At 43.2% G+C, this 11,569-nt stretch overlaps 1 protein-coding gene across 3 annotated transcripts; it reads right to left on the bottom strand.

Annotated features, from left to right (window-relative positions):
• Positions 1-2,640: 2,640 nt before the first annotated feature.
• LOC142467480 (pinopsin-like) lies at positions 2,641-10,184 on the bottom strand. Of its 3 annotated transcripts, none has more exons than XM_075573227.1 (4): positions 9,710-10,184; positions 5,605-5,933; positions 4,520-4,756; positions 2,641-3,191 (listed from the first exon to the last, which is right to left on the bottom strand). In XM_075573227.1, the coding sequence occupies exons 1-4, from the start codon at positions 10,065-10,067 to the stop codon at positions 2,973-2,975; spliced, it is 1,143 nt and encodes a 380-aa protein (XP_075429342.1). In that variant the 5' UTR covers positions 10,068-10,184; the 3' UTR covers positions 2,641-2,972. The 3 variants fall into 3 exon arrangements, with proteins under 3 accessions (XP_075429342.1, XP_075429343.1, XP_075429344.1); XM_075573228.1 differs by having other exon boundaries at positions 4,520-4,753; positions 9,710-10,182; XM_075573229.1 differs by having other exon boundaries at positions 4,520-4,753; positions 5,719-5,933; positions 9,710-10,182.
• Between the last annotated feature and the right edge of the window lie 1,385 nt (positions 10,185-11,569).

Raw genomic sequence — 11,569 nt, 5'->3', positions numbered from 1 at the left:
CATACACTGATTGCACTCGTGGAGCTCCAGGATTGTACAATTAGCTGCCTCTAATTGTCCTCACATGGTGAACTATGGGGTATATATGTTCTCTGGGTGTCATTGTCTGGTAGCACCCCCCTGAGGAAGGTCCTGCCTAGGACCGAAACGTTGGGTTTATAGTGTTTTGTAACTGCTAATACATGTCTTTTTGCTTTATCTGAGTGTTGCTGCTTTTGTGCCTTCTCTTATGGGAAGACAGGGTTTCTATATTGATTTCTATGGAGCATGCACCTTGACTTTACATTTGTTGCTTGGAGTGCTGGCTGCTGCTTTTTGTTATATATATATATATATATAAAAAAAAATGTGTCCCGGATTTTCATTTTCAAAATCTGGTCACCCTAAGGGAAGGCTCACTGCAATCCCAGGTACAGGAGACACATGGAAGGCCCGCTGCAATCCTAGGTATAGGATACACAGGGAAGGCCCGCTGCTATCCCAGGTACAGGAGACACAGGGATTGAACTCCTGACGAAGCTGCCAAGCCAGCGAAACGCGTTGAGTTGAACCTGCAGCAGCCTGAGAAGTATATCCAGCATCTCCCCCTCTCCCTGGTGATTCCATCTTTGCGATCGATCGCGACCGGAAGTGACGCGACGGACCGACTCGGAAGTGATGCAACGCAACCTCGGGAGCAGGGCTGGTGGCATACACAAGCTGCGCATCATTATTGTTACGTGTCTATGCACATAGTGCCTAATGGATTATACTGCTGATTCCTGATACTTCACACTGATCAAGTCTTCATTATTATCTCCACTGCTGATCTTTCACTGGGAAAGTGTGAGTTCCCAATCGTGATTCTTTGAATTGACTGTTGAATTTGTAGAACATACTACACTATATATATTTCTTTCCCCACATATGGTGACATCTGCGCTCCCCACAAGCTTCTACCTACAATCTACAACAGGAGGAATTGAATCTTCTCCACAGAGGGTTGAGCAGCGAAGTTCACTTTAATATATTTTTTATATTTTATTATTCTATTCAATTATAATTAATGAGCACTTTTTTATAAAAGGTTTTTATAAGGTTTATTATTCACAATTTATTTCACCTCTATTAGAAGCGTCTCACATTTTCTTTTTACACAGGAGACACAGGGAAGGCTGCTGCAATCCCAGGTACAGGATACACAGGGAAGGCCCGCTGCAAATCCAGGTACAGGAGACACAGGGAAGGCCCGCTGCAATCCAGGTACAGGATGCACAGGGAAGTCCCGCTGCAAATCCAGGTACAGGAGACACAGGGAAGGCCCGCTGCAAATCCAGGTACAGGAGACACAGGGAAGGCCCGCTGCAATCCAGGTACAGGATGCACAGGGAAGGCCCGCTGCAATCCCAGGTACAGGATACACAGGGAAGGCCTGCTGCTATCCCAGGTACAGGATATACAGGGAAGCCCCGCTGCAATCCCAGGTACAGAATACACAGGGAAGGCCCGCTGCAATCCCAGGTACAAGATACACAGGGAAGGCCAGCTGCAATCCCAGGTACAGGATATACAGGGAAGGCCCGCTGCTACCCCAGGTACAGGATACACAGGGAAGGCCCACTGCAATCCCAGGTACAGGATATACAGGGAAGGCCCACTGCAATCCCAGTACAGGATACACAGGGAAGGCCCGCTGCAATCCAGGTACAGGATACACAGGGAAAGCCCGCTGCTATCCCAGGTACAGGATACACAGGGAAGGCCCGCTGCAATCCCAGGTACAGGATATACAGGGATGGCCCACTGCAATCCCAGGTACAGGATACACAGGGAAGGCCCGCTGCTATCCCAGGTACAGGATACACAGGGAAGGCCCACTGCAATCCCAGGTACAGGATACACAGGGAAGGTCCGCTGCAATCCCAGGTACAGGAGACACAGGGAAGGCCCGCTGCAATCCCAGTACAGGATACACAGGGAAGGCCCCGCTGCAATCCCAGGTACAGGATACACAGGGAAGGCCCGCTGCAATCCCAGTACAGGATACACAGGGAAGGCCCACTGCAATCCCAGGTACAGGATATACAGGGAAGGCCCGCTGCAATCCAGGTACAGGATACACAGGGAAAGCCCACTGCAATCCCAGTACAGGATACACAGGGAAGGCCCGCTGCAATCCCAGGTACAGGATACACAGGGAAGGCCCACTGCAATCCAAGTACAGGACACAGAGGGAAGGCCCGCTACAATCCAAGTACAGGATACACAGGGAAGGCCCGCTGCAATCCCAGGTACAGGATACACAGGGAAGGCCCCGCTGCAATCCCAGTACAGGATACACAGGGAAAGCCCACTGCAATCCCAGGTACAGGATACACAGGGAAGGCCCACTGCAATCCCAGGTACAGGATACACAGGGAAGGCCCCCTGCAATCCCAGGTACAGGATACACAGGGAAGGCCCACTGCAATCCCAGGTACAGGATACACAGGGAAGGCCCCCTGCAATCCCAGGTACAGGATACACAGGGAAGGCCCACTGCAATCCCAGGTACAGGATACACAGGGAAGGCCCCCTGTAATCCAAGTACAGGATACACAGGGAAGGCCCGCTGAAATCCCAGGTACAGGATACACAAAAAGCAAGAGTAGAGACTCCACGGATTTTATAAATGCAATAATTTATTGAAGCCGAATAAAGTGTCCACCGTTTCGGCTGTCACAGTAGCCTTTGTAAAGGAGTTTGTCTCCTTTGTATTAATACATATATCTACAATAGTATGAGTACAATTACGGTATTGTAGGAATATATCAAAACGCTACAATTTTCTGCAATTATAATGATTGCATTCCCATGTACTTTTTTTTTTTTATATATAATGACTCACAATTAGCCACTTAGTCCACATAATTCCAATCAAAACCAGTTCACTCTTTTATTTACATGTTATTGCTGTAATTAACCAGCTGGGGGTCTAAAAGTAAAGCTCATGTCTACTTTCTGTAATGAGCCACAAGAGTCAAAGACAATCTCTCTTGGTTTGAAGACCTTGTATCCTTTCTCATCTCTTTCCCCTGTGAATGGAAGATGCTGTTTTCAGGCTGGCACGTTGCCCCAATGTGAAGCTCTTTGCTTTGTCTTGAATTAAAAACGATATCACTGTCGTGGGGATCAGGCTGGCCTTTTAGTAGTGCAACAAAACACCTGTAAAACTAGAGACACACACATCTTTCACAATTAGATTCCCCTGAAGGAGAGGGAGAGAGAGGACAGGATTGGGGACATTATAAAGTGTTAAAGGAGAGGGGGAGGGAGGAGAGAATTGGGGACAACATATGGTATTGACGGAGAGGAAGAGTCAGGAGGAGAGAGAGAGGCGAAGAGAACTAGGGGAGGAGAGGGAGGGAAGGAGAAAGAAGGGGACTAAGGGGGGGAAGAAGAGCAGAGGGAGAAGGGGAGAGGGAGGGAGAGCCGTGCGAAGCTGGGCTTTATGACTCTAGACTACTGCAACCCGTACACACGGTACTGACAAATGTAATACTAATTGGTCCAGGCAGTACATCAAATGTGTATTTTGTATGTCAGATTTGGAAACATTATAAAGGGTAGGCAGGTTAACTTTAATTTCCCATACTCCCATTTTCATTATGAAACAGGATATTATGTGTTCCGCATGGTGCAGTGTTTCACCTCACTCATTGGAAAGGAGAATCATAACCTGTAACCTATCTGTGATTAGGGTAATGTAAGTGGTACTGAAAGTTATGTTATACTACGTATGTAAGTACATAAATTACATTGTTCAGGAGACTTGGGGCTATGTTTGCTAAATGGTGCTAAACCTTAAGGCACTTTACAGCTTAGGCATTTGGATTATACTGGCTTTGACATTAGACTGCATGTAGACAAACAACAATATAAACAGTATAACAAGTACATTTAAGTGGGCGCCATTTGGGAATAAACAGGTGGGTAAGGGAGGAAAAACAAGACGTTTAGATGTAAGGTGCGTGAAGTAGTTAAACAATGCTTGGGATACATATCTATATATAGATCTAGATCTCTATAACAAAAAGCAGAAGCGCATGCTCCACAACACAATGATTTAATAAAATGCGATGAAAAGGGAGAGAGGATATAAAACACTCAACAATGTTATGAATGCATTACAATGAGACGAATTATATAATATAGCCAAATAGGAGTCCTGTATGACAGGAAAATCCCTAATTGCTCAAATATCAAAAATGGTCACAAAAATAAGAACATATTAACAGAGTGCATTTGAAGAAGGTGTTATGGATGTACCAAAACTAGAAATATAAATGGATGGCACATATATATATATATATATATATATATATGTAATGTGCCATCCATTTATATTTATATATAATATCAAATACAGTAGTACAGCCAGATTTACATGTTCGATGTTCAGCCTTATAATCCAAGCTGTGGATGGTTAAATATATACAATTTTTACATACTTCTATTTTTTACATTCCAGAGGAGCAGAAAGCCCAATTCAAACACTTACCTGCTTGTTCATAAAAAAATAAATAAGAGGATTAAGAAATGTGCTGGTCTTGGCCAAAATGGACGGGATAATGCTTATCGTTGGAGTGATTAGCCCAGGTTTGCCAAACGTTGCCATCAAAGAGACCAAGCCATATGGCATCCAGCACAGGAGGTAACAGGTAACCATGCAGACCACCATAAACAGTATGCGGTGTTCCCTTTTCTGAGCTGCGGTCAGGTTAATCCTACAGACCTGCTAAGAAAAATAGGAAATCTCAGCGTGTTTCAAGAATGAAATAGTAGTGATTACGTAGCTCCAGAAGCCTGCGCTGCCTTGTAGGACAATCTGTAATGAGGAGGTTAAAGTAGCTTATCCCATTCCTCATACCCTAAAATAGAGGATTCCTCCACACCACTACGACAGTCTTATAACCAGGCACCTCTGGCTCAGTAGACCTTCATCGACATGGTCCTGGTACTTCAAGAAAGACAACAATCGGCACCAGGTGCAATAGTCAACTAATAAGGGGGGGTGTTGTGTACCACACAGTCATTGCTGGCAGCCACAGTGAATTAACTTCACCAGCAAGTGGAGCTCCTGGTTGTGAGAAAGCAGAGGAAGGTCCCTCTGTGGGACCAAAACGTTGGCTGCGGTTTATTTTTTGTTCTAATACAAGACGTTTGGATTATACTACACAGTGTGCTGTCTCTTTTTGCTGGACTTTGGCCTGGTAAATATGTTCTATATACAGTATATATATATATATATATACAGTATATACACACATATACATATTGATTATTGATTATTAAGCTCGGCTAACACGGTACAGATACCTCTACCCCAGTAAAAAATCATTGGATGAGATCTCATAAGGGGGAAAATAAATTCATTCCTGACTCCAAATATTGGCAATCTGATTACTCCCTGGATGAACATCCTTCCCATGTTTACCTATTTGTTATAACCCTGTATTCCGTTCCTTTATTAAAAGATGTTTTTTGAAGCTATCTAGTGTATCTGCCATCACAGTCTCCATGTTGATGAATGGAGGAAACATTACATAGGGTTAATATGTAGACGCAGCTAAATGTGTAACTCACCCGTCGGATTTCTTTGACTATTTGTACATAGCAAAAGATCATGACGAGCAGAGGCAAGACAAGGCAGAACAGGAAGAGGCACACAATGTAGGATACGTTGTTTGTGGACCTTACGTGCCACAGAACTGAACACGTGGTCCCCGAGCTTTCAGGACCGTAACTGCTCCAGCCAAAGAGAGGTGGCATCGTCCAGAGCAGAGAGTAGCTCCAGGATACTAAAATACCAATCCAGGCGTCTCTGTAGTTGGACATATCCGCTTTGGTACCTTTCCGCACTGTGATGTAGCGCTCGTAGGATAATATGGACAGGGAAACCAGGGAGACGATACCTGGAATTATAATGACACACGACCGGAAACCATGTATCGGTTTAATAATCAAATAAAGTTCTAACAATAGTAATGCTTCTAACACTGGGTCTTGACCAATGCAAGCATATCCATGGACACAAGACAGATATTGTTACAAATACATTCTTGAAATGTGCCCTAAATGGCACTAACACAGTTTAATTAATAACCCTTAAAGGGTCTTTTTTTTAAAAAATACCCACCTCTTTTTTCTAAAACTTTTTTAAAAAAAAACTCTTACTAGGACAGGTTATAGCAGGGGTGGCCAACTCCAGTCCTCAAGGGCCACCAACAGGACAGGTTTTAAGGATATCCTTGCCAACGACTGAGCCACCTGTGCTGAAGCAGGGATATCCTTAAAACCTGGCCAGTTCGTGGCCCTTGAGGACTGGAGTCGGCCACTCCTGGGTTATAGCAACTTTGGAATTTGTGATGCATTCTTGCCTGATGAAACCAGCAGGTATGGTAACGCCTCTGACATAATTTATTTATTTACAAAAAATGTGTTACCAGGAAGTAATACATTGAGTTACCTCTCGTTTTCAGGTATTTCCTGGGCACAGAGTTATAACAATACATGGTTACATTAAAAGAACAGGGGTTATACAGTCCATATGATGTTTGGCATTAAGCTTTTGGTTGTAACTTTGCACGCGTATTAAATATCTCTTTAATTATAAAATGTCACGATGTTCAGTAGCCATAGGATTTTGACATTTTATTTGCAGAATGGCAACCAACAGGATATCCAGCAAAAGGTGATCAGAACCACCCGGCTGCAAAACGAAGGCAAAGATTGGCGCAAAAACAGATCAGTGAGCAGAAATCCCGTTGAAAGCAAAGATGTTATTGCCCGTAATAAATTTGGTGCAATTTTCTTGCTCAGTTTTCCCCTAGTTTTGCAGCCGTAATACTTTGATAAATATTGTCTTCAAAGTGAGACAGAACATGGAACTTTCAGTAAGGCCGTGATTACACCCGCTCCAAAGGGGCAGCAGCGCGATCCAGTGATGTCATACTCACGATGCCACCGCGCTGAACTGCAGGCAGGAGACAGGGAGGTGTGGCCTCGAGAGGTTCGCCCTCATTGGCTGAACCGCTCATGTGACGCGGCCGTCGCTCCTGAAAAACAAAATCTCCTGTCTGCTCTCCAGTCTTCCGCTGTGCAGTTTGGCGCTGCGTGTGCGTCTCAAGCAGTATGTTCGCTTCCATTGGATTTCTGCATTTTGTTTTTGAACCGCTTGGCGTTGTGCCACGCAACGCCGCCGGCCAATTTTGGTATAGTCACAGGGAAAATGTAAGACTACACACATTAAAAACACGTGTATCTTGAACATAGGTCTATCGTGTGACTTTCAGACCTAATTCTTTATACTCAACAACACATTGATCTGTTACAGATTCCAGACCAGTAGGGGCGTGGGTCACTTCTCCCCTTGCTATGGACAGGTATATTACCAGGGACCTGGGACAAGACAAATATTTTATTTTGAATGTAATCATTGAGTATAAAATACTGGATTATTCTCTGCCAGTAATTACCAGCGTTATAATATTTAGGGTAACCTCCCAGTCGTGCACATATACAGTATAATAGACTTCTTATGAACCTTGAGGGTGAAATGAATGAATCTGCTACTTGTTATAGGGTGCCATATTAATTACTGCCCTATAAGAACTGATGATACTTACTAGTACACATACTTATAAGTGACACTGCGAACGATGATACAAGATCCCCATTATTTGAATGCATGTTGGCTTTCTATGACAAATATATCCCTGTTCTTTCTGTAACCTTTTAGGATCTAGTACTAATGAACATTTGCAACTTCTTTTGAGGTTACAAAACTGGCAGGTAACCACATTAACCTACAGATACCTGAAGATGCTCAAACTGCCTTCGACAAAACCTAAACAGCGATAGACAGTTGGTTAATAATTGTAATTTTATTCCACATAGGGCTTTTCTCCCATTGGGACTCAAAGTGCTTCACAATTACAGTATAGCTTGCGATACCCAGAACATAGCATTTTTACAGGCACAGTGCCTGCCAAGAGCTTACAATCTATGTTTCTGGTGCCTGAGGCACAGGGAGATAAAGTGATGTGCCCAAGGTCACAAGGAGTCGACACTGGTAATTGTACCAAGTTCTCCTGATTTGAACTCAGTGTTATTGTGTACAGAGTCTGCGTCTTTACTCACTGAGCCGCTCCTTCAGTTGGGTGCTTTATAATTAGACAGACAGTTCCATTTGGTTTATAAAACTTGCGCTGTGTCTTCTAAGAAACAACTTACAAATGTATAATTTAAAGAACACACAGGCCAAAAAGGTTAATACTCCCACTGTCAGACAAGGCAGTTTGTCTTTTACTGGTTACCCTCTTGGTTGCCATGCAGTGGTATAATTAAGGTCTTTGAGGTTCCCTAGAGATCCAATATACCAGCACAAGAGATAAATCACATAAACGTGGTTTATTGTGTCCAAAATGCCCAAATATGCCCGATGTTTCGGTCCCCAGGGGAACATTCTTCAGTAGTATAATTAAAGAGATGTTTAATATGTGTGCAAAGTTACAAGGAAAAGCTAGAAGCAAATACCACACATAACACTAACGAATATCAGAGGTTTTACAACACCTGTTGATTTTATAGGGAAGAAATTCCAACGTATAATAAGAAAGAGATTTAAAAAAACAAAACTTTTTTGTTTAGAAAAAAAGGGGGAGGTTTTAAATATCCTCATTAAATAATTGTACATCCCCAAATGGAGTCAGTGGAAGAAAGGACTTTCCATTGGACTCTAGTATATACATACATGAGTAAATACATGGCTATTTGGCCAAGATATATAGTTTGCTGATTTTCTTTAAAATAAGGGATGTTACTGTGACATTTATTCCACATTTGGAATCAGTATTGGCCATATATTGGTTTAAATTGTTGGGGGTGTTTATATACAACATTGATGTGAAAACACTGTGAATACGTGTCAACACCTGTTTTATTTTAAGTTCACTTGTAATAAAGAAATGTATTTAAAAAAAATGTTACATCAGTATACTACTCTAGGGTTTAGCCATATAGCATTGGATCAATAATCTAAATAGGGAAAAGCAAATGTAATGTATACACAGATTGAACTAGCTAACAGGCTAATGACCCCATTTCAGCACTGCATTTCAGCAATGTAGTGCAGTCTAATTGAAACTCAACACCCGTTCAATAGTAGAATCCCACTATTTAAATTAAATGTAAAATAAAAATGTCTCAGGATCACAACAGTAAGGGGCTGAGACAATGCAAAAAACAGTAGAGTAATGAACACTTGTTTAGTCTTATAAACATATGTGCTGAAATGCTGACTGGGGGCTGTTACAGTTAAACAGTTTGGCATCAATGCAGTTACAAGAAGTACGTTTAAGCATTGTGGATGTGACCTAAATCTGCTGTTTCAGTGGAATTCATGCAGGGCGTTCAAGTTTATTAGATACCCTCACTCACTAAATGCAGTTGCAGTTAGTGAGACGGGTCATTTAATTAACAAGAACATTTTGGAGATGTTACTCTATGTGGGAGCTCTTTTGGTACATACAGTCCCACCAAACACCAACATCATTCACAGCTCCACTACATCGTATCACTGAGCTATCCTGACAGTCCCCATCCCAGACTAGAACACAACAGAACACCCAGTGTCTCTCCTCTCCACTCCCACTCCCACTCATTGTTGCTCTGTGATAGAGGAACTCACCAAATAAAGAGTTGGAGAATCCATACCACTTACAGCACTGGTGTCCAAACAGCCACCTCCCGGACACACTGGCTGCAAAGCTGAAGGGCGTCCCGAAGATACACACCAGAAGGTCACTCGCACTGATGTTCAGCAGGACCATGTTGATAGGTGTCCTGATGGCTTTAAACTTAACAAAGATCAACACGACCAGGGAGTTGTGCAAAGATCCCAGGACCAGAATGCAACCAAGGCAGACAGCAACCAGGCTATGGGCTGTCCTGCTCAGCCCAGCCACTGGTGCAGGAGACCCCTTAGCTTCCCCTTGGCTGAGGTTAAACACGGAGGTACCATTGCTCCAATTCAGATCAGGCACCATCTCATCTGATCTTTGCTACCCTTGGCTACACAGATATGAGCCCCAGCCTGCTGCACGGGGCAAGACTGCATTGCAAGCCATGACAAAGGCTACAAGTGTAAATGGTCAGGATAAAAGGAAGCAATTAATGTAACTCCCCCTCTGCTTCAGGATTTGCCTACAGATCACCAAGGAGCTGGAGACTCTCAGACAAACATGGATCTGGGAGTCCAGAAATACGGGGGTCTGAGTGCAAACATTTCTGAAGAGAGTAGCCCTGAGATGTAGGCTGATCAGGGTAATAGGACTGAAGTTAATATAAATTCTTCACATAGCCAACAATTCTCCTTAGTATGCAATCTATTATAAATATTAATTATTATGCATACCTTCTTTGTAATTGAAGCATATAGATAATTATTGTGCTTGTCGCTTCCTATTGTTCAAAGAAGGGGATTTCCAAAGTTTACACAAAGGTTAACCCACAAAAAAACAAAAACCCCTATAGCTAATGCAATTTATTTCTTACATATACTGTACCAGTTGTATTCTGCTATTTTATTAGGTAGTATTATTATTTAGGAAATATGAATAGGGAAATATGTTTAAAGCATGAGAAAGCTATCAGCTTATTAACACCATAAAATAAATAAATACCATATGTTTGACAATCTTGAAATCATGTTGCTGGGGAAATTCTGCTTCTAAATTATATCAAGATATAGAGTTAATCATTAAAATGAAAAGCATATTTGTGTGAGCAACATTAAAGAATAGCATGAAGAATAATGTTGTTTCCCTTTATAGCGCTGACAATGTATACAGCGATGTACATAGAAATGTGCCCCATAGAGCTTACCAAACCAATGTTGGTGTCTGATGCACATGGAGAATGAGTGACTGACCTTGCTCAAGGTCACCAGGATTGCTGGCAAGCGAACCAGGCTCACCTGCTTTATATGCAGCGACATTACCATCCAAAAATGCAGCATGTCCACTCTGTAAGGCCCAGTCCATAGAAGGACAGTCAGCGCTGTGCCGTGCGGATGCTCCACAATGAGCCCCGTCATCCTCAATGAGGATGTCTTGAGAGGGGTCTCCTGCGAGCGTCCGTAGGCGTGCTGAGGCGCAGGGATTTTCAGCCGACAGCAGAACCTGTTTCTGAGCGCGCTGTCGGCTGAAAACCTCCAATCAGAGCGGAGCAGCGTCAACGTCACGGCGCCGTGACATCGGCGCTTCGCGGGCTATTGGCCCAGTGACGTCAGTGCCCCGCCTCCCCCCGCCTCCCGATCGCGCACGCTGGCTCGTCTGCTAGTTCATGCAATCGCTCCTGATTGCGCAGACGAGCCTCAGCGTCAGCGCGGAGGAGCATGGCTCCCCCCTCTATGGACGCAGCCTAAGAGAATGAGGTTATATGCTATAAAATTATGCCATTGTTTTTTTTACTCACACTGTGATATTTATTTTGCCTTCTCTTTCGGAATAGAGTTCTTTCATTATACTGAGGGGTTCTGTTTTTTAAG

The sequence above is a fragment of the Ascaphus truei genome, chromosome 16, assembly GCF_040206685.1.
Source record: "Ascaphus truei isolate aAscTru1 chromosome 16, aAscTru1.hap1, whole genome shotgun sequence".
Taxonomy (NCBI): domain Eukaryota; kingdom Metazoa; phylum Chordata; class Amphibia; order Anura; family Ascaphidae; genus Ascaphus; species Ascaphus truei.
This window is presented reverse-complemented; position numbering and strand designations above follow the sequence as displayed.

Excerpts from the sequence above, each read along its gene's own strand:
- LOC142467480 (XM_075573227.1), bottom strand. The coding sequence starts at position 10,067 with ATGGTGCCTGATCTGAATTGGAGCAATGGTACCTCCGTGTTTAACCTC. Across the intron at positions 5,934-9,709 it reads ATTCTCCAACTCTTTATTTG|GTATCGTCTCCCTGGTTTCC; the intron begins GTGAGTTCCTCT and ends TTATAATTCCAG. Across the intron at positions 3,192-4,519 it reads ATTTTTTTATGAACAAGCAG|TTTTACAGGTGTTTTGTTGC; the intron begins GTAAGTGTTTGA and ends GTGTGTCTCTAG.